Consider the following 23,515-nt stretch of genomic DNA (forward strand, 5'->3'; position numbering starts at 1 on the left):
TTTCCTGTGTTAAAGGCACAATCTAAATGCGATAAAGGTTCACAAAGGTCACAATATGGTAAAATGGTTGTTGGTGCATTTTAAATTAATATACTCCAAACACTCCAAGACACACATCCAAATTGCTCAGTTGAAGCAAGTGGGGAGGCCTGTGCTTGTGGGGCAAAAAAACGTTTGGGAACCTTGAGCAAGATTTCAACACACTTTATGGGTTTTGCAAACTCTTTTGATACCAGCCACAGAAAATCTTTATTGTGTTAGCCACTTACTTTAATTCGTGCAATACAGCCTCAAGCTCCAATCAATAACTTGGGAATTTCTTTTAAAATAAAAAATTACCACATAATTGTCAAGCCAAGAAACAGCAGTGGAATATGAATTTTGCTGTTAGAGGAGGCAATAGGAGTTACGAGTACATGAAGTGTTAAACCATAATTAATCATCATAGTTTTACACAAGCATTCTAGATCTATAAAAGTATATATGCATCTGGTCACATTCTAAAGAAATATTTGCTGTTATCTGTTTCCTTGCCATAATCAGTTAGAGGTTCCCGAACTGTGGTTCATGACCCCCAATGGGGTCAGAGAGAGAGAGAGAATTTGGGGGTGGCAAGCTCTCCCTCCTCTGAGGCAGCAATGGCAACTGTGGAGAAAAGACTACCCAGTCCAGAGGCTCTGGCGGGCCAGCCCTGGGTCCACTGGATCAATGCTGCCAAACAGCAAGGGGCAGACAGTGAGCCCAAAGCGCTCTTTAACCTTAGAAGGCATGTTCAGCAGCAAGTGCCGAGCAGGTCCAAGATGTCTGTGCGTCGACTTGCTGAAGGCAGAGGCTGGCAAGTGTAACTCATTGACTGCTGTGTCCAGAGTGAGAGAAAAACCGGAAGGCTGTGCCAGAAAATGAGTGACTTTGCTGCGCTTCTGCTCCTGTCTCCCTCTTACATGGGGTCCTTACCCCACGCTTGTGACACTGCTTCGCAAGCCCTAGCAACTAGACCAAAAGGGGCTGATTACAGTTTGTGTGTGTGTGGGGCGGCGGAAGGGAGGGGGAGAGGGACTTCATGGAGTCTTTTTTCACTGGGGAATATGCAGAGCTTGGTCCAAACCCCAGAGGTCAGTAACTACTGCATGTTATGCTCCATGCCTGTTCTGAAGCATTCCACTTTCCCTGGGTTGGGAGGAGCATGGCTCCACATTCAGTTGTTACTTACCTTGTGAATTAAATCCATTTTATTTCAAAGCTGCATTGTGTGCAGCAGAATTCATACTGAAACTGCAGCATCTGGGACTATGGATATTATTTTGTGTCACTTGAAATCCTCATTAGAAAATTAAGTTTATTTGACTTGTCTGTAATGTCAGGAGTACGCAAATAACATTTTTAAAATAACATCTTTAAAAACAGAGATGTTGATCTATAATACGCAAACTTTAATAATTATATACTGAATGTTAGTTACCATGCTGCTTTTTTACAGTTTTGTTTTTGCTAGAGTCACGTTAATTAACATAGGGTCACATTAGAAAATAGTTTGGGAACCACTGACCTACACTATGATATATTGTATATTGCAGAGCCATCTTTTACTAATGCATCACCTATCAATTTATATTAGTGTAGATAAGATGCTGCAAAATGTTCACCATTATAATTTTATCAACTGCTTTCTAATTGTGAGACGTCCCTGCAGAAGGTGTCTGTCCTGGCAGCTCCCCAGTTTTACACCACTCTTCTGACTCTTCTGTTGCTTACAACTGCGGAAATCGAATTAGAATAAGCACAATCACAAGATTTCTACAACCTCCGAGACTGAGTACCCATGATTTAAAATGGGCCTGTTAAAATAGGATTTCAATTGGAAATGCATTAGAATGTAGAAGTTTGCAGAAAAGCTTTACAAGTTGGAAATCTGAAAATCACAAGTTGAAATTTGGTTTGTGTTAACAGTATTCCAGATATAAAACAGACACCATTTTATATGTAGCATGCTCCCAATTATCAAAGCAGATCAGCAAAGACATATACATATTAGGAATCAGAAATACAACTAATGTCCACCAGTTTTGAATCTTACAGCATAAGCACAACCATCCCTCTGCCAAAATAGCCTGTAAAAAACATTCAATTAATTTGTGCTTGGAATCAACTAAACTGACTGTAGTTTGGTCAGCTCAAGGTATCCTAATTCAACGCAAGGCTCTCTAAAACATTAACCATAACGATTAATAGATGTCAATATGTGCAGAGGTCAAACGTTTGAATGTGTTGGAATGCAGGCTTTCAATATACCATCAGCGTTCTTGGTCAACAGAATCATCTGGATTCAGTAGTTTATTCAGTGGCTTTCCCTTGTTTTCACAGATTCTCTCTGCAAGATGCAAGTTTTTCTCAAATTCGATGCATATTTTTGTTGTATCGAATATAATAGTGAACCAGAAACATAATATATTAACACACTTCATGAACCAGTTACAGTTCAAACTACATCTACTTGAACCATTCAGGAGAATTTCTAAAGTGCAATGCTTCGTGTAGACCACATTGCATGATTTTCAAAATAAAACATTAAAGTAACGCCATGCAACACACAGAGATAGGATCTTTCACTCATCCCCTCCTAAATTTACTCATAATAATGATTAACAGTGCTTAAAATAAAATAAAAAAATTTAGTCCTGCATTGTCAATTTTTAAAAGGATGTTCAGGAATGCTTAAAATGGACACAGCAGGGTCCCAGAAATTGCTTTTAACACTTACTATTTGAAGACTATAAATTTTGGTGGAATTGAAGATAGCCACAATCAAAATGTTTAAGTATGCAAAATTGTTAGGAATAAAAAGTTGGAAAATATACAAGTTAACTTTTAGCAAGAACATGCATTTGTACATGAAAGGAGGAGCGCGTGGGCAGGGGTGGGGTGCAGGTGCGGGTGTGGCGCGGTCATGGAAGGGGCGCGCGGGTGGGTATCGGGGCACGTGCGGGTGGGGGGGGGGGGGAGAGTGGGGCGTGCGCGCGGGTCGGGGGGGAGTGGGGCGTGCGCGCGGGTCGGGGGGGAGTGGGGCGTGCGCGCGGGTCGGGGGGGAGTGGGGCGTGCGCGCGGGTCGGGGGGGAGTGGGGCGTGCGCGCGGGTCGGGGGGGAGTGGGGCGTGCGCGCGGGTCGGGGGGGAGTGGGGCGTGCGCGCGGGTCGGGGGGGAGTGGGGCGTGCGCGCGGGTCGGGGGGGAGTGGGGCGTGCGCGCGGGTCGGGGGGGAGTGGGGCGTGCGCGCGGGTCGGGGGGGAGTGGGGCGTGCGCGCGGGTCGGGGGGGAGTGGGGCGTGCGCGCGGGTCGGGGGGGAGTGGGGCGTGCGCGCGGGTCGGGGGGGAGTGGGGCGTGCGCGCGGGTCGGGGGGGAGTGGGGCGTGCGCGCGGGTCGGGGGGGAGTGGGGCGTGCGCGCGGGTCGGGGGGGAGTGGGGCGTGCGCGCGGGTCGGGGGGGAGTGGGGCGTGCGCGCGGGTCGGGGGGGAGTGGGGCGTGCGCGCGGGTCGGGGGGGAGTGGGGCGTGCGCGCGGGTCGGGGGGGAGTGGGGCGTGCGCGCGGGTCGGGGGGGAGTGGGGCGTGCGCGCGGGTCGGGGGGGAGTGGGGCGTGCGCGCGGGTCGGGGGGGAGTGGGGCGTGCGCGCGGGTCGGGGGGGAGTGGGGCGTGCGCGCGGGTCGGGGGGGAGTGGGGCGTGCGCGCGGGTCGGGGGGGGAGTGGGGCGTGCGCGCGGGTCGGGGGGGGAGTGGGGCGTGCGCGCGGGTCGGGGGGGGAGTGGGGCGTGCGCGCGGGTCGGGGGGGAGTGGGGCGTGCGTGGGTGGGGGGGGCGCACGCGGGTGGGGGGGGAGCGGGGCGGAGGAAGCGCGTGAGAGTGTGTCGGGGGAGTGGGGAGCACGTGTGGGTGGGCATACAAACAAGGAGCACATGTAGCCCATTTGGTCCCTCGAGCCTTCTCCGCCATTTGATAAGATCATGGCTAATCTGATAGTAACCTGAAATCTGCACCCCACCTATCGCCAATAGCCTTTCACCCCCCTTGTTTACCAAGAGTCAATCCACCTCTGCCTTAAAAATATTCCAAGACTCTGCTTCCACCACCTTATCAGGAAGAGAGTTGCAAAGACTCACGTCCCTGAGTGAAAAAAACTTGCCTCATCTCGGTTTTAAATGGGTGACCCCTTATTTTTAAACAGTGACCCCTCGTTCTAGATTCTCCCAAAAGAAGAAACATCCTCTCCATATGCACCCTGTCAAGACCCCACAGGATTTTGCATGTTTCAATCAGGTCGCCTCTAACTCGTCTAAACTCCAGTGGATACAAGCCTCACCTGTCCAACCCTTACTCATAAGACAACCCACCCAATCCAGGTATTAGTCTAGTAAACCTCTGAACTGCTTCTAATGCATTTATATCCTTCCTTAAATAAGGTAACTAATACTGTACACAGTACTCCAGGTGTGGTCTCACTAGTGCCCTGTAGAACTAAAGCATAACCTCTCTACTTTTGTATTCAATTCCCCTCACAATAAATGATTATATTCTATTAGCTTTCCTAATTACTTGCTGTACCTGCATACTAGTCTTTTGTGATTCATGTACTAGGACACCCAGATCCCTCTGCACCTCAGATCTCTGCAATCTCTCACCATTTAGATAATATGTTTCTTTATTCTTCCTGCCAAAATGGACAATTTCATATTTACTCACATAATACTCCACTTGCCAGATCTTTTTGCCCACTCATTTAACCTATCTGTATCTTTTTGTAACCTCCTTATGTCCTCTTCATAACTTGCTTTCTTACCTATCTTTGTGTCATCAGCAAATTTGGCAACCATCCCATCATCCAAGTCATTTATATAAATTGTAAACAGTCGAGGTCCCAGCACTGAGGAGTGAGGAGAGTGCACGTGTATGTGTGTGTGTGTGTGTGTGTGTGTGTGGGGAGTGAGGAGTGTCTGTGTGGGGGAAGTGAGGAATGTGTGCGTGCGCGCAGTGAGGGTGTGAGCAATGAGTGTGTGCACGCGTGCGGTGAGGGGGGAAAAGTGTGTGTGGAGTGAGGAGAGAGTGCGAGCGTTAGGGGGAGGGGAGTGAAGGGAGAGTGCGTGCATGCGGGGGGGGGGGGTTAGGGAATAGACTGCATACATACCTGTTGGGATTGGGGGAGTGAGGAGAGTGCGCGTGCGTGTGGGAGTTAGGAGAGAGTGTGTGCGGGGGAGGGAGGGCGGGAGTGAGGAGTGTGTGCGTGTGGGGTGGGGGAGAGAGTGCAGGCATATGTGTGGAGAGCAGGGAGTGAGGAGAGGGTGCATGCATGTGGGGTGTGTGGGAGTTAGGAGAGTGCATGCGGGGGGGAGAGTGAGGAGAGAGTGTGGGGGGGGGTAAGTGAGGAGTGGGCACACCATGCACATGTGGGAGAGAGAGAATGCGCGCGTGGAAGGAAATGGGCCCACTCATTCAGTCAGGAGCAGATCCTGACAGTGGCCTCCGCCCAGGGAGGCGCTGCCTGACATTTCGATGCAGTTGGCTACTGAAGTGTTTATGGGGCCCACCATCGCAGTAGGATGTGGCGTACAGGTGTGTACCACCAGTTCACCATGAGAGAGAAGCACATTCTGCAGGTAAATCCCTCACTCTAGCACTGAGGCGTGGCCAAGTCAGTCCACTTCAAGCCTGCATTCCCCCAGAAAGGACAATGCATTCTACTTTGCGATTAATGTCCTTTCTTTCTTTGAGCAAATCAGGCAATCGCCTCTATTATAGTAGTTGATACAGCTCTCACATCACAGGTTTTTTTCTCAAGTGGCCCTTGCTTGAAAAATAGTGATGAGTGGAGTAAGTGGTCTTTATGATGGAGAGGATACAGGATCGAAAACTCAGCTCAAGGCCAAGACAGGAACAGTCTGGTTCAGACAGAAAGCAAGCAGGGAGGGAGATGGCTGGAGGTACTGAAGCTTGTGGTGGAAACTGAAATGCAATTTTACCAGTGTTTAATAGAAACTAATATGGCTCACCCAAGACTGGATGTTGGACCAGCTGGGAAAACGAACCAGGGTCATGGTCACAGGGGACATCATCCGACTTTGATTACAGCCTTCAGTGCTGTGGCAGTGTAGAATATCTAGCAAGATATTACTCTAAAAATTCACACTGTTGTAAATATACAACAGACCACCAGCTCTAGTAAATTTAACGAGAAAAGAGCATACTCTGTTGCACCACTGGGGAAATCCTACTGTTGGGCTGAAACTTGACCTTAACCCACCGTCAAACTTCAGTAGCAGGAAGCCATGGAACATATTTGATAATGGACTGCATAAAACAAGGCTTACTGTTGTTTTATATGCTGAGGACAAGGTTTGTAAAGTTCGGATAGAAGTTACACTTAAACTTAATCCTGTCATTACAATAATTTATTGAACTGTCTCAAAAATCTAAATTGTTACCAAGAGATACGACAAATATCAGTGTTTTATACTTTTATAACTGCTAACTGTAAGCATTCTTGGAAGCAGACATTTTGTATAGAACTCCCCCTGACCTGTTGTCATTGAGTTCTACTCCAGTGATCTGATAAAAGGGCAGTGCTCACTCATGTCAGTGAGGCAGAACTTTTGAGAGATAACACTGGAGAACTACAAAATGTCTGCTCCTAGATTAGACCCAATAACCAGCAGTTTTAAATTATAAAACAGATTAAGGGAGGCAACTGATAGGCATTAATACAGCATTTACGATTCCCACAAGTAGAACCTGCTAAAAAATTAAGGTAGATCAAAGTCCAATCTACAAGATCCAAATATTACAAAGTACAAACTCCCATAAGATTCAAAAATGGAATTGTGTGTGGCAGGATTCCATAGAGGTGACAGTTTAGAGGGCCAGAATTTGGTAAAACAACTATTCTCAACAGACATCAATAGAATGCATTGTGTGTACACCATTGGGATTGTGTGCATAGTATTCTGAGAAATCAATCTCACTCGCCCACATACTCTTTACAGGAATACCTGGGAAGGAAGAGCAAATGACATGTTGGCATTGTACCCTATGTACCACATCAATAGTTTCTAATTCCAGTCTTACACAAGAATTACACCATGAAAACAGGCCAGTTGGCCCAACAATTCTGCATCCACATTTCAGTTCCAGGCAAACAGTTCTATGAATCACATTTACCCACCGTTTGCATGGCACTTCAACTCCTTTTCCTTCATTCACCTATTCAATCCCAGCTCAAACCTTGACAATTTCTGCATCAACCATGAATCCTGGAAGTGAACTCCAGACTCTCAACTTCCTGCCTTCAGTTCCGAATCTTATATTTAATCTTGTATATACTTTTGACTCAATGACTGAAAGTCTACTTCTACCCTATCCCATTCTTTCATAATTTTAAACAATCAATTAATTATATTGCTCTATAACTGTGTTAGAGCAGGATTTCTCCCCCCGCCCCCTCCCGAGTGTTGTGTGCTTGGAAAATGAACAGTTCCACAGTAATGTCTGTGAATAATTTAACATTTTGAAATTTCTGTATATTTGATCAACAATACCCAGAAGAAATGCCCGCTGAAAATTAATCTGAAGCTTTTAATTTTGAATCTACATGGTCTTATACGTCAGGAGCAGCATTTAAGAATAAAACTTGGTGTATTATAGGGGATATATATGGGGAGATATATATAATAGATATAATTAAAAAAAACAGGATACCATCCCAAGCTGCTTCGCAGGAGCACAATCAGACAGAAATTAACACCAAGCAAAAAGAGATATTAGAACAGGTGGCCTAAAGCTTGACTAAGCAGATAGACTTTAAGGAGGTTTTTAAAGGAGGAAATAGGGTAGAGACAGAGGGGCTTAGGGAAGGAGTTTCAGAGCTTAGGGCCTAGACAGGTGAAGGTATGGATGTCAATGGTGGAACGAAGAGAGTAGGGAACACACAAGAGGTCACAATTGGCAGAAAGCAGTGTTCTTGATGGGAAATATGGTAAAGAGGTTACAGTGAAAGGGAAATGCAGGTTATGATACAGGCAGCAGGGTCTTGGATAAGTTAAAGTTTGTGGAGAGCAGAAAATGGGATGCTGACTTGGAAAGCATTGGAATAGTAGAGTCCAGAGGTAACAAGGGCATGCATGAGGGTTTCAGCAGCAGATAAGCTGACACAGCAGTGGTGATATTGCAGAGGTGGATGTTAACTGGTCTTTGTGATGGAGAAGATATGGATCCAGAACTCAACTCGAATAGTTGAGTTAAATGGGATCAATAGGACGTAGAGGTTGCAAACAGTCTGATTCAGCCTGAGACAGTGGCCAGACAGCAGGTGCTGTGTGTGCATGTATGTCTGCCTGCGTGCATGTGTTGGCGAAGTGAATCAACTGTGAAATAATGGAGATTATGGCTGAAGATAATACCTTTGGTCTTCCAAAGTGGAGGAAATTGTAATTCAATCAGAACTGCTTGTCAGACAAGTAATCTAACAACAAGGCAGTGGAGAGGTCGAGACAGATGGTAGTGAGGCAGAGCTGGGTGTTGTCAGTGCCAAGTGTGGAACCTGACGTCATGTCTTTCACGATGTTGCTAAGAGGCAGCATGTAGATTTAAAATAAGAGAGGGCCAAGGACAGATCCTCAGGAGTCCCCAGAGGTAACAATGTGGTGACAGGAAGTGAAGCCAATGCAGGAGATTCTCTGGCTCCAACTGTGTAGGTAAGAGGAACAATGGGAACAGGAGGGCATTCAGTTCCACATGCTCATCCTGCCAGTTACGCCATCTACTCACCTTGGGTCTGTAACTCTTAATACCCTTACCCAACAAAAATCTATCAATCGTAGTTTTGACATTTTTAATTGACCCACTGCCTCAAACAGCTTTGAGGGAGCGAGTTTTACATTTCCACTACCCTTTGTGTGAAGAAGTGCTTTCTGACATCACTCCTGAAAAGCCTAGCCTTTGTTTTGGACTCCCACGAGACGAAATAGTTTCTCGCAATCTACCTGATCAAGTCCTTTAATTATAAACACCTCAATTAGATCACCCATTAAATCTTCTATACTCAAGGGAATAGAAGTCTAGTCAATGCAATCCGTCCTCTTAAATTATCCCTTTTTAGCTCAAGTATCATTCAGATTTGAGTACATACCCATTATCCCTACTCTCGTCTCCTTGCTCCCATCCAAGTCTATCAAAGGCAGCAGAGATGTTGTGAAAGATGAGGAGGGATGGTGCACAATGGTCACAGTTGTACAGGATGTCTTTGATAAAGGCCATTTGAATCTTCTGGCATGAGGTGCGATAATGGCAGATTTGGAGGGGACGGGGGTAGTATCCAAGCAGAGAAAACCCTTTACATTACCAGTGTGAAAGCCAGGAAGAAAGTTGGGTCATAAGCAGCTTAGCAGAAATAGGATCCAGGGAGCAGGAATTGGATCTCAAAGACAAGATGAGCTCAGAGGGGGCCATAAGATTAGAAGAGAAGCCAGAGAAAGATGCAGATTCATGGTTAAGGCAGGGGGAATGCCTTGTCTTGGCAGGCAAGAATGCCAGAGTGATAGCTGAAGAAATAGTCACAATCTTTGAGATTAAGTAGTCCTTGCAACTGTTGTTGGAGACGGTGATGGGGAAGGGAGAAAAGGATGAAGGAAACAGTTGGTAGTGAAGAGAAGCCAGGGATGATCCTGGAATACTGAGCATATTTTGAAAGAGAAGAACAGGGCCCAATAGTGCTTTATGTGGTCCAGCCAGAGCTGGCTATAAATGGCTAAACCAGTTGTACACCATATACTTAGGGACAGAAGGCCATCCCTTAAGCCTGCCCCCTCATTTAATTAGGTTATGGCTGATCTGTGCCTCAACTCTGTTTACTTGTCTTAACCAATAAAAATTGATTTCAATTTTAAAAACTCCATTTGTCCCAGCATCCAAAGCCTTTCAGATAAAAGAGTTCCAGCACCATGTGCAAAAAAGCATTTGCTGACTTCCTTCCTAAATGGCCTAGCTCTCATTTTAAGATTATGTTCCCTCAATCTTGATCCCTCAAAGAAATTTGTTTCTCTGTATCTACTTTACTGAATCCCTTTAACATTTTAAATACCTCAATCAGATTACCCTTCAATTTCCTACACTCAAGGTAATGCAAACCAACCTGTCCTCATAATTCAACTCGAGTCCCATTGAAGTCTGTGATCCCCCTGGCCTTAGGGGAGTGAAGATGGGTGGCATGCCAGGCGAGCAACCAAGGTTAGAGTTTTACTGGGGATGAGGATAATATAGTTGGAGATGAAGGCGTGATTGAGCAGATCAGTAGCTGGAGAAAAAATAGTGGCAAACAGAGGGCCAAAGTGATGTTGACTGTGATGGAGGCAATGGGAACAGAAACGCTACGCAAGATGGTGGCTGCGAATATGGGCAGGAGAGCTCATCGGGAGTCGCGACCCATGGGTTGCAAACCATACAGTCCGATTTAAGTTTCGGGCTCCCCAGAATTTAGAATGTGCAGATGCCATTTTAATGAAATGGGCGATTACAAATGATGCCGCTGGGATTCGCAGAAGTTCCAGCACACGCGTACGCAGCGTGACAGTTAGGACCGCAGGGTAAAATACCAGCCCAAAGGGATTGGAAGCATTTTTTGAGAAGCTGAAGTTGATTGCATATGGCCTGGTCCGCCCGGTGCGCGCATGCGCGCCGCGCCCGGGGCGGCCAAGCTGCAGCGGAGGCCGAAGCCCCGGGTTACCGCTCGCTCACTCTCGCTCGTACACGCACCACAACGTACCGCAACCCATTTGGCGGCCATCCGCCCCGCTTTCTTCCCACACCGCGGGCCTCCCTGCCACTCAACGCGACATACGTTCGCCCCACTTTCTGAGGCGACTGAGTGACGGGGAGAGGGGAAAATGCCGCAAGTTGGACGCATTTTTATGCCTTTTTCCCGGCCCCGCGCGACACCCGCAGCTACTCACCTGAAGACGCCATGTTGGAGAATGACCACTGACAGAACCCGGATGTCGGAGTCACGTGACGCTCAAACTTCTTGGCAGTTGGAAGATAAATCTTGTGGTTCGCGATTGTTTCATTTAAATAAAGCGCAGGCGGTCATTTTTTTTCATTGTTTTTTGAAAAACATGTTAAAATGACCGTTTTAATATAAGATTGGAATTGATCACACCAGAACCTTTAAAGACTAGAAATACTCAGCAGGTGGAGAGACAGAAATCAATCCAGTATTTCCAGGGTTTTTTTTTTAGCATTTGCAGCATTGACAGAAAGTTAATTTTTGTTTACATGAGTCGGTTTGCATTTGATAAATAATTTTGTCAATCCACGGATCTACAAATTAATACCAATTTTCCCTTTGCCACAAATAGCTGCCCAGGTCCCTTCCTACTTATCTACATGATGCCCCTTAATTGGCACCACCAGCTCTTTCAACCCCTGCACTGTATCTGTGCTGTTGACCTGTTTGACCAACATTCACTGTTGATGAGTCAAAATTTTCATCACTTAAGCATTGGAAAGACTGAAACCTTGGTCTTCGTTCCCCTTTGTCCGCTGGCCGGGGTGGTGGGGGGGTGGGAGGAGTGGAGGAGGCCAGGACAAGGTCACCCTTCACACTGCACTGTGGTTAAGGAGAGGGTGCTGATTCAGAATCTTACAGTCTTGATCACCATCTTCCCAAACAGCAATTACCTACACACAATAAAAAACTTTAAATCTCTTCCTTCACTGTAAAGATTTGCAACCAGTAGATTGACTACGTCTGCCGTCCTTACTTGGTCTGGGGCTATATGTGATTCCAGTCCCACACCAACGTGATTGGCTTTAACTGCCCTCTGAATTGGCCCAGCAAGCCACACAGTTGCATCAACTTGCTGCAAAGAATAACACCTTATTAGGGCAACCAGTGTTGGGCAATAAATGCCAGCCTTGCCAGTGACACCCTCATCCTGAACATTTATTTTTAAAAATGTATTCTAAGCTTACACTCTCCTTTCCTGCAGATCTGTAAAGTAAATTGGGGAAGCAGCAAGGCTCAGAGGATAATCAATTTCCTTGCAGTGATACTTTTCTACAGCAACTTTCATGTACAAAGCACCTTTAATGTAGAAAAACAGCTCACTTCATCGGTGCTATTGGACTCAATATTCACCCCTCTGTCACTATTGTACCTTTGCTGCAGTATGTATGATCTACAAGATAAACTGCAGCAACTGGACTAGCAATCCAGAGCCCCAGGCTAATGCTCTGGGGACATGGATTAAAATCCCACTACGGCAGCTGGTGGAATTTGAATTAAATTAATTAATAAAATGTGGAATTGAAAGCTAGTCTCAGTAATGGTGACCATGAAACTATCATTGATTGTCATAAAAATCTATCTGGTTCACTAATGTCCTTTAGGGAAGGAAATCTGCCATCTTTACCTGGTCTGGCCTACATGTGACTCCAGACCCACAGGTTGACTCTTATCTGCCCTCTTAAATGACCTAGCGAGCTCCTCAGTTCAAGGGCAATTATGGATGGGCAACAAATGCTAAGCATTGCCAGTGATGCCCACATCCTATTAAAGAATTTTTAAAAATCACCAAGTTGACCCCCACAGCAGTTCCTTTCTGTGACCTCTACCACAAGGGCAATAACAGCAGTGTTGTGGGAGCACCATCACCTCTAGGTTCCCTTGCAAGTCACACACCATTCTTTGCATGGATATAGATTAAAGGAAGAAAGACTTGCATTTAAATAGTGCCTTTCAGGACCTCCCAAGCACTTTACAGTCAATGAAGTACTTTTTGAAGTATAGTCACTGTTGTAATTGCTCTAATTGCTGCAGTTCTTGTGGTGATGGCGCTCCCACAATTATATTAGGGAATTTTCAGATCTTGGCCAAATAATGTAGGAATGGGGAGGGGAGACTGAACAGAGCTGACTCAGGAGGAAACAGTCTCTTGCCACTGAGTCAGGTTCAAGCCCCACTCCAAAACATGAGTACATAACCTAGGCTGACATTCCAGTGCAGTATTGAGGGAGCACTGCACTGATACCTTCTTTCGAATGATACATCTGTCCTCTCAGGTGGATGTAAAAGATCCCATGGCATGATTTCAATGAAGAGCAGGGAGTTCTGCCTGCCTCTCAATCAACATCACTAAAACAGGCTATCTGATTTCTATTATTGATGTTCGTAGGATCCTGCCAAGCACAGGGTTGGCTGTGGCATCTGTTCACAGCGGGGAAGCCAGCAAGGACAGGGGTGCTGACAAATGGGACCTTGTGTAGGACAGATTGTGGACTGTGGCGTTTGGGTGATTTGGAGTTTATGGCAGTCAAGAGGCTGGCAAAGAGGGCATTAAGTAGCCAAGTCTAATGATGGAGGCACAAATATGGGTTTCCATGGTGGGTGGGGTGGGGTAAGGGAGGGACAGAGGTTAGCGATGTTGTGGAGGTGGAAATAAATTGTCTTGATCGTGCATAAGATATGGGGTTTGAAGTTCAGCTGTGGGTCAAACAGGAAGCCAAAGCTTTGGCATTGCATAGAAATTACAGCATTGAAACAGGACATTCAGCCAACTGGTCTGTGCTGTCCTTTATGCTCAACACAAACCCCGTCATACTCTACTTCATCACACGCCATCAACACATCCTTCTATTCCTTCCTCCATCAAGTGTTTATTTAGCTTCCTCTTAAATAAAATGCTATTTGCCTCAACTACTCCCTGTGGGAGAGAGTTCCACATTCTCGCCACTCTCTGGTAAAGAGGTTTCTCCTGAATTCCTTGTTGGATTTATTAGTGACTAGCTTATATTTATGGCCTCTTGTTTTGGACTCCTTGATAAGTGGAAACATCTTATCTATATCTACCATATCAAACCCTTCTAAAATCCTCACCCCTCAGCCTTCTCTTTTCTAGAGAAAGGAGCCCCAGCCTGTTGTTTTCAATATTTGGTTGGACATCTACAATCTATGGTAAGAACTAACATAAATAAGCAGTCTAAAAATCTGTGTGTTTCTAATTGATACTGCTCAGATGGAGCTTAATTTATCCTGATCTTTCTGATCATTTTCTGGTTGGTTTTGCCTCATTAATATTCAGTCTGGGGATCAGATACATAGTCTGCTGCTATTCAGAGTATCTTGCACTGTGAGAGTCAAGCACAGCCACACAACCAGACAGAAAAGTGAGTGGATTCCCCCCCCAACTCTCAGAAAAATTAATATTAAAATTAGTCAAACAAACATGGTAATAAGACTTAATACATTAAGTAAATAGTAATAATACTATTGTAATGGCTCTAGTCGCAGAGATCGAGGGGAACATTTTGTGTAAGTATACTGGTTACACCCATAATCGTTGTGCGAAGGGGCTACATTTCTCCTTCTGGAAATTAATGGGATGTGAAATATGAAGCAGCAGACAGCACAATATCATCATTTTCTTAGTGATTTCCTTAATCACAGTAAATGTCAGCTCTCTGAAAGTAGACAGTGTTCACCATGTAACTTGAAATAATAACAATTATTGAAGGCGCCAAACTGATGTTCTTTATGGTCTGTGATACAAATCTGCCCACATCCTGTCTGCCAAATCGGAGATTTCGAAGACTGGGATGTTCTCTTTAACCTAGCGCCCTCATGTGGTGTCTTTGGATACATGTCAAACTGCAAAGCTGCGGTCATGGCTCTGCAAGATGAGCAGGCCTTTGCTCAGGAACCTAACTCTCCCAGCCGAGCATCTGCCTGCATTTTGAACATCTGTCCTGGCGGAGGGTTTCCAGTGTTCAGTATCCTGTGAATAAACCACCTTTTCCAAGAAACTCTTTTAAATTGGCTCGACCCAACACAGATAACCTCACAGAAAAATTGAAGCAGATGTAGGCCCATTTTGCCAGTGTGGCAGTTGTACCTCTTTAATTCCAACTTTTCCATCTCTCTTAACAGCGTAGTATCGAGTACATCGCCTCATTTTCAGAAGCGCCACTCTTCAGAGATGAAGAATGATTAAACCAAGATCCCTCCTGCAGTGCTTCAGGTGGATCCCGCAGCACGTTTTAAAGCAGAGCAGGGTAGCTTTCAGGTAATCTGGTCAACAATCAAGGAAAACAGATTGATTGCTCATTCAACTTTTATAGAAGAATGCTGTGCGCAAAATGGCTGCTGTGTTCATCACCACAACAATGACTGCAACCGTGGGAGAGGCGAATGCGTTCTTTTGGTGTCCCCTCCTTCAAATCTCAGATTTGCCGCTGATGTCTCTCAAGCTCTTTATGGCTGTTGACGAGATTAGTGTATAAATATACACAATCGGTCAAATCCTGCTGAAGTGAGGCATCTCGTGGCATGGCCCGTCAGTTAGACTTTTTTCTGCACCCTTCAGTATAAAAATAGGGAAATATTGTTGCATCTGTACAAGGCATTGGTGAGACTGCGCCTGGAGTACTGTGCACAGTTTTGGTCCCCTTACTTGAGGAAGGATGTAGTTACATTGGAGGCTGTTCAGGGGAGGTTCACTAGATTGATTCCAGAGATGCGGAGCTTGTCTTATGATTGAGCAGTTTAGCCCTATACTCGCTAGAATTTAGAAGGATGAGAGGAGATCTAATTGAGGTATATAAGATGCTAAAGGGGATAGACAAAGTAGACGTGGAGTGGATGTTTCCCCTTGTGGGGCATTCTAGACTGAGAGGCCATAGTTTTAGGCTAAGGGGCGGTAGATTTAAATCAGAGATGAGGAGAAATTACTTTTCTCAAAGGGCCGTGAATCTGTGGAATTCATTACCTCAGAGTGCAGTGGATGCTGGGACGCTGAATAAATTTAAGGGGGAGATAGACAGATTTTTAATTAGTAATGGGTTGAAAGGTTATGGGGAGAGGGCGGGAAATTGGAGTTGAGGCCGAAATGAGATCAGCCATGATCATAATGAATGGCGGGGCATTCGAGGGGCTGAATTGCCTACTCCTGCTCCTAGTTCTTATGTGCTTATGTTCAGCTCAAATATAAATTCCACCATAACATGCTGGAAATATGAGCTGATAATTACACAGTGAGCGCTTCGGGAACCTTAGTCAACAATGGGACTAACTGTCTAACTGATGAGATTTAAGGATTGAGAAAGAAACAGAGGAATAATTGAGAAGGAAGATGAATTAGACTGAAATCGGGTACAGAAAGAGAAACAAACAAAGAGGGCATTCAGTAGAATGCATACCTCCGCCACACTGTTTTAACTCAACGTTATTACAATTACACAGCTCTTCCTTGAGGCTTTTCCCTGCCTGATTGACGCTGTCACTACAAAGCTGAAAGAATAATCTTTTTATTAAGAGCTTCCATCTCACTGAGGAGGCTTCAGGCCTCATCTAACAATCTGCTCTGCAAGCTCTGCTCACATTTTGACAACTGTGACAAATTGCACCACAGCAGCTGAGACAATCCACAGCACTCAAAAACAATCAACACAATATTCTAAATAAAACAACCCACAACATTCTAAAAATAACTTAATTTGCTCCACTTCCCAGTGCTAACTGATCCTTTTAAAAAATTCCAGGATCAAAAACTAATCAGCTCTTCCTTGGGCCATACTCTAGCTGTATATCAAGTTTTGTTGAAATTAGTCCATTAACTTTTGAGATTTTTTTTACAGACTAAAAGGGGCAAAAACATTACCTCCGCTCACTTTCAGAGGTGGAGGTAATTATCACATTATTAGAAGGATACTTACACTCTTAGTTACTAGCCCTAACTTTCTGTGGTGAGTTTAATGGGCAATTAACGTGTAAATCCAGCAAGTTCTTAAAAACAAGGGGGAGGCTAAAGGCGAGATGACATTGGTGCAAAGCAAATGATGGAGCATTGTAAATCGGCCAGCAAGAGATTCATAACCCCATGAACTTGCTGGCCGGTTTGCACATTAACAACACCGTACATTGTTATTTCTTGAGGAAGATTTGCCCAATGTGTGACATTCCTGTCTGCTATTTTAAGAGAAGCATGAACCTCTTTATCTTTTTGCTTTGTTTGTAACTCTTTCGAGTTATCAACAGTCACAGATTGCAACTCTTTCGAGTACAATCACAGTTCTTGGTTTCCGGGAGTGGGACATGAACCCACAACCCTCTGATTCAAAGGCGAGGGTGCTATGAACTGAGCCACAGCTGACACCTCTATGAACCTCTTTATCTTGGAGGGGATAACCCTCTCAGCCAATTATCAGATAGGGAAATGTCGTACAAATCCATTGGTCCAGCAATTCCCTGCAGCTGTTCCAGCTCTGCTGTCACTTCTGTTTATTTGTTTGAATGCCACAAAAATGCTTCACAGCCAATGAGTTGCTTTTGAGGTGTAGCCACTGTTGTCACATAGGTAAAAGTGGTAGCCAATTTGTGCAAAACAAGATCCCACAAATAGCAATGAGATAAACGACCAGATTATCTGTTTTTTATGATATTGGTTGAAGGATAAATTATTGGCCAGAACAACAGGAGAACTTCTTAAGAACATAACATAAGAAATAGGCGCAGGAGGAGGCCATTCAGCCTATCAAGTCCACTCCGCCATTTCAATGGGATCACGGCTGATCTACTTCAACATTGTTTTCCTGAACTATCCCCGTATTCCTTGGTATTTTTAATATGTAGAAACCTATTGATCTCAGTCTTGAACATAATCAACAACTGAGCCTCTACAGCCCTCTGAGGTAGAGAATTCCAAAGATTCACCACCCTCTGAATGAAGAAATTCCTTCTCATCTCGGTCCTAAATGGCCTGCCCCTTATTCTGAGACTGTGTCCCCTGGTTCTAGACCCCCTCCCCAGTCAGGGGAAACATCCTTCCTTCACCTACCCTGCTGAGCATTTTGTATGTTTCACTTCTCATTCTTCGAAACTCCAGAGAATAAAGACCTAGTCTGTTTAATCATTCCTCATAGGACAATCCCTCCATCCCAGGAATTAATTTAATGAACCTTCATTGCACCCCCTCTATGGCAAGTATATCTTTCCTTAGGTAAGGAGACAAAAACTGCACACAATACTCCAGGTGAGGTCTCACCAAGGCTCTATATAATTGCAGTAAGACATCTTTACTCCTGTACTCAAATCCTCTTGCAATAAAGGCCATTTGCCTTCTTAATTGCTTGCTGTACCTGTATGTTAGCTTTCAGTGACTCGTCAACAAGGACACCCAAGTCCCTTTGAAGTTCAAGCTTCCGAGCCTCCCACCATTTAAGAAATACTCTGTCTTTCTGTTCTTCCTACCTAACCTCACATTTATCCACATTGTATTCCATGTGCCAAATTTTTGCTCACTTGCTTAGCCTAAAATCCCCTTGAAGCATCTTTGCATCCTCCTCACAACTCACACCTACACCTAGTTTAGTTTCATCTGCAAACTTAGAAATACTACCTTTAATCCCCACATCCAAATCATTGATATAGATTGTGAGTAGCTGGGACCCAAGCACTTATCCTTGCGGTACCCGACTAGTCACAGCCTTCCAACCTGAAGATGACCTATTTATTCCTACTCTCTGTTTTCTGTCTGTTAACCAGTTCTCAATCCATGCCAGTATGTTCCCCCAATTCCATGTTTGTTTGTTTTTTATTCATTCACGGGATATGGGCTTCGCTGGCTAGACCAGCATTTATAGCCCATCCCTAATTGCCCTTGAGAAGGTGGTGGTGAGCTGCCTTCTTGAGCTGCTGCAGTCCATGTGGTGTAGGTACACCCACAGTGCTGTTAGGGAGGGAGTTCCAGGATTTTGACCCAGCAACAGTGAAGGAACGGCCGATATATATTTGTGTTCTAATTTTGTTTACCAACCTCTTGCGTGGGACCTTATCAAAAGCTTTTTGGAAATCTAAATATACCACATCCACCCCGTATCTATTCTGCTAGTTACATCCTCAATAAACTCCAACCGGTTTGTTAATTATGATTTCCCTTTTATAAACCCATGTTGATTCTGCCCAATCCTAACATTATTTTCTAAGTGCCCAGTTATCACATCCTTTAAAATTGATTCTAGCATTTTTCCTACTACTGACATTAGGCTAACAGGTCTGCAGTTCCCCATTTTCTCTCTTCCTCCTTTCTTAAATAGTGGGGTTACATTTGCCACCTTCCAATCTGCAGGAACCATTTCAGAGTCTATAGAATTTTGAAAGATGATCACCAATGCATCTACTATTTCTACAGCCGTCTCTTTAAAATACTCTGGGATGCAGATCATCAGGTCCAGGGGATTTATCTTCTTTAAGGCCAGGAATTTCCCTGAAATCAGCAAAGTCCGATACTGGGCGGGGGAATCAGCATTTGACCTGCCGAAGGCAATGGTGAAATTTCACCCTGTGTCGTGTGGAACATTGTTAAAAAAGAATCAGAAGCACGGGTTTTACATTGGATCGCTGGTGGGGTGGCCTCTGATTCGCCCACCCCACCGTGACCTCAGAGCTTCAGTAAACCAGGCACCATATTTAAAGGCCACCCCTGCACAGGGCTAGCATTCTCCATCGGTTAGGAAACTGCTGGGAACTGATGGCTACCAAAGCTAGGAAACATGCTGTCCCCAAATTTAGCGACGCCTCCCTCAAGCGCCTATTAGACGCAGTGGAGGCACACCATGATGTCCTCTACCCCTGCTCTGGTGAAGACCAGCATGCAATGTCACCAATTCAGCATGGGAGGTGGTGGCAGTGGTGGTCAGTGCCAACAACCTGCAAAAGAAGACAGCCACTCAGTGTAGAAAGAGGATGAATGATCTCCATTCCGCTAGGGTAAGTCACTCTTCTCATCACTCTCAACTCACACACTCACAAACCCATCACACACCCACAGGGATCTCACTCACTGCCAGTTCAAAGGGCCATCACCATGCACTCTCTCACACACACTTTCATCTGCCCGACAGATCGTATCCTCATCCCGTCCATGGCACCACTCATCACCCACACATGCCAGGCATCCTTCTCATCTGGCCTGGCAGGCATCCTGCTTACACTCTCTCCATTTGTATTGATGCAGGACAAGCTGGCACACAACAAAAGGGAGAGGTCGCAGACTGGTGGAGGAATGCCTGACATCATGGTCCTCACAGACTTTGAAAACAGAGCCAGCCAGCTGGCCAGCGACGATCTGGACTGTTCCTGTGCTGACGGTGAGGTCAGCGGTGCTCAACCAAGTGAGGATCCAGCAGTGCAACATCCATCAGACAACCAAGCTGTGAGTGAGTTCCCCCGTTCCACAGTCCCCTGACGTGCACTCATTATCTCTCCTTGCTTTGACAGGCACATCTGGGAAGCAGCCGAGGGGGTCCATGACCCAGGTCCTCGACTCCAGCCCCAAGGACACCTCTGAATAGGAATTCGCAAACGCTGACATTGAAGACCCGTCACAGTGCTCACTCTCACCCTCCACCAGCGCAGAGAGACACACCTCAGTGGGACCTAGCTCTAGAGTAGCCTCGGGGTCACAATCTGGTGAGCACATCGCACTGTCTGATCCACAGCAGGCAGAGGCAGGGACTTCCCAGGTTTCTGGCACTCGGAGGACTGCTGGAGGCCAGAAATCTGCTGAGTCTGAGTCAGATGAGGAGCCTTTGGACTTGGTCATACCTCAGTTGCTGGAGTTGCAAAGACAAGCTTGGGAAATTCGGGAATGGAGTCCAGGGGGAGGAACGAGTTTGGAGGGGGGAAGGAGTCCAGTGGGGAGAAAGAGTCCGGAGGTGGGGGGAAGGAGTCTGGGAGGGGGGGGGAAGGAGTCTGGGAGGGTGGGGAAGGAGTCCAGGAGGGGGGGCCAAAGGAGTCTGGAGGGGGGTTGAAGGAGTCCTGGGGGAGGAAGGAGTTTGGATGGGGGAAGGAGTAAGGGTGAAGGAAGGAATAAGTGGGGAGGATGTCCAGGTGAACGTGCAAGGGAGGCGTCTGTGGAGTCGATGATTGCTTCCCGGGGAGGGCGTGGGAGGAGAGAAATGGTGAGAATGAGAGAGGGTAGAGTGAGTCAGCAGGATGGGAGGGTGCGACTGTAGCGGTAGAAGGGACGGCAAGGGTGATTGGTGGGAACTCAGAGGCAGACACGGACCCTGGGGTTGGGGAGGAGGAGGTCAATGTGGATGGGGTTCTCAGGAAGATAGGGAATGTGCACGTTCACCTGGATATCCCGGAATGACAAGGGTCCTGGCTGGTAGGGGACGGTGGGGAAGTGGAACGTGATGCTGGGGGAGGGAGGGGTTCAACAGTGATGAGGAAAGGACATGGGTGACTAGGGGAGGGGAAAGGTCGGGGGAGCTGAAAACATATTTCACTCCAACCATCTTGTAAATTTGAAGTTGACCACAGCCTCATGTTGGACGGGAACAGGCTGCATGGGAGTGTGGTCAGTGGGCGGGCGGAGATGTAGGGCAGCTCAGATGGACACTGGAAGGGAATCCCAGCAGGCAGCATTGAAAATGCTCGGGACAGTGAAATGAGTGTGATGGAGGAAGGATCCACGTCTGTGGGAGAGGCTTACACGAGACTCCGAAAGGCCCTGCCACACACACACTTCTCCCTCCAGACTCACTGGCGGTCCGGCTGCGTGCAGCTGAACTGCTAGTGGGCGAGGGGGTGGTGGGGGAGCATGCAGGGGGAGGACTCGCAGAGCCTGTCAATGAAGCTGAAAGACACCATTACACATTATTCAGTGAAAGTGAATATATTTTCAGATTATAAAGTGACAAAATGTGTTCACCCGAGTAACCACTTGTGATCAGAAATTCTTAACTTTTCTAGGCCTACCACTTCTTCTAGGTGCTGCCCTGACATCCGCAGCAGGGGTGGAGACAGCCTGTGCAATGGTTGGCCCTGTTGCCTCTGATGGCTTTGGCGTGGGTCCTCTGGAGAGCCGAGGCCTTGAGGGCCCGGACTTGCTTTGGCCGTCCTCCTGTGGGCCAGCTGCTCCCTCTGTGGTGACAGAGGATGAGGTTGAGGCGGGTAACAGGCAAAGGGGACTGGGAGGGAGAGGACAGCCTCTGAGATTCCTGAGTGAATGACCCACGGGTGTCCAGCTGCCGCTCCTCCTCCCTTCGGGTGCCTGAGGGCCCCAACCTGACACTCTGAGTGGAAGGGCTAGCTGGAGGGACATCGGGGTGCCCAGTTTCCCTCTTGCATTGCCACTGCCGGAACTCACCCATGGCTACCATGATGGAGTGCAGGTCTGCGCGCATCTCCACGTTCTGCTGGACCAGGGTCTCCATGGCGTCCACCATCATTCCTATGGAGACCTCCATACGCGCACATGTGGGCACCACTTCATCAGAGAGCAGGCAGACACACTCCTCTGACACGTGAGCCGCTCTGTTGAGGGCTTCCAACAGCTCTGCGTGATGTTCCCCCACCTTCTGCTGACTCTCCACGATGAGTTGGAAGTCCGAATCCAGAGGCTTGTCATCTGACTCGGACCCTCACAGATGCCTCTTCCCCAGCAGTCCTCCGAGTGTTGGGAACTCGGCTGAACCTGCCTCCTCCTGCTGCGGACACGTTTCCGTGTGGTGACCACCAGACTGTGAACCCGAGCCTGCTCTAGATCTAGGTCCCACCGAGGTGTGTGTCTTTGCGCTGGTGGAGGGTCTGGGTAAGCGCTGTGACGGGTCTTCCAGGCTGCTTATTTCCAGCTCTTCAATGGAGGAGGAGTCCTCTTGGCTGGAGGTGAGGATGTGGATGGAGCTGAGGGACTGGCTGGCTGAGGGTGTCATTTGCTTGGCAGAGCTCCCTGTGAACCAAAGTAGAGATAATTAGTGCACGGCAGCAGAGTCTAAAGCAGGAGAGAGAACGCTCACAGTTACATTGAGAGAGGGATGATGTGGTGCAGGATCCTCACGTGGGTGTTCGCCACCGATCTCACCATCACCATAGGCACAGTCCACGTCCTCACCAGTCAGCGCGATGGCTCACTCCTCAAAGTGAGTGAGGGGCCTAATGTGGGCCACTCCACCCCAAGTCTGGGACCTCTCCCTGCTGTTGTGAACCAGCTTCTCCTGCATGAAAACAGATGGAGAGAGTGTGAGCAGGACACATGGCACTGCATGGAATGTTTGTGTGGTGAGCGGAGCCATGGACAGGATGAGGACGTGAGCTGCAGAGGGTATGAGCCTGATGAAGATGTTAGTGTGTGTGAGAGTTAGTGGTGTTGTCCTTTGAGGTGTGAGATCCCTGTGGATGTGTGATGGGCTTGTGAGTTGAGAGTGATGAGAAGAATGACTTTCCCTAGCGGAACAGATGAGACCATTCATCCTCTTTTGGCACTGGGTGGCTATCCTCTTTGTCAGGTTGTTGGCACTGCCCACCGCTGCCACCGCCTCCCATGCTGGATTGGTGACCTTGCTTGCTGGCCTTTGCCCAGAGCAGGGGTAGAAGATATGGTGGTGGGCCTCCACTGTGTCCAGTAGGTGCTTCAGGGAGGCGTCGCTAAAGCTGGGGGCAGCATGTTTCCTCCCTTTGGCAGCCATCAGTTCCCAGCAGCTTCCTATCCCC

At 46.9% G+C, this 23,515-nt stretch overlaps 1 protein-coding gene across 4 annotated transcripts in view; it reads right to left on the bottom strand.

Annotated features, from left to right (window-relative positions):
* eif4ba (eukaryotic translation initiation factor 4Ba) overlaps nucleotides 1-11,026 on the bottom strand; it is a 36,554-nt gene extending 25,528 nt beyond the window's left edge. For 2 of the 4 annotated variants that reach the window (XM_078536643.1, XM_078536642.1), the window contains exon 1: nucleotides 10,977-11,026. In XM_078536643.1, coding sequence (XP_078392769.1) covers nucleotides 10,977-10,989 — 13 coding nt within the window. In that variant the 5' untranslated portion in view covers nucleotides 10,990-11,026. Of the gene's footprint in view, nucleotides 1-7,195; nucleotides 7,245-10,976 lie in introns of those variants that run through there. The other 2 variants (XM_078536641.1, XM_078536640.1) reach the window with 1 other exon arrangement.
* Nucleotides 11,027-23,515: the final 12,489 nt, after the last annotated feature.

This window comes from Cetorhinus maximus, unplaced genomic scaffold, assembly GCF_964194155.1.
Source record: "Cetorhinus maximus unplaced genomic scaffold, sCetMax3.hap1.1 HAP1_SCAFFOLD_1376, whole genome shotgun sequence".
NCBI classification, from domain to species: Eukaryota; Metazoa; Chordata; class Chondrichthyes; order Lamniformes; family Cetorhinidae; genus Cetorhinus; species Cetorhinus maximus.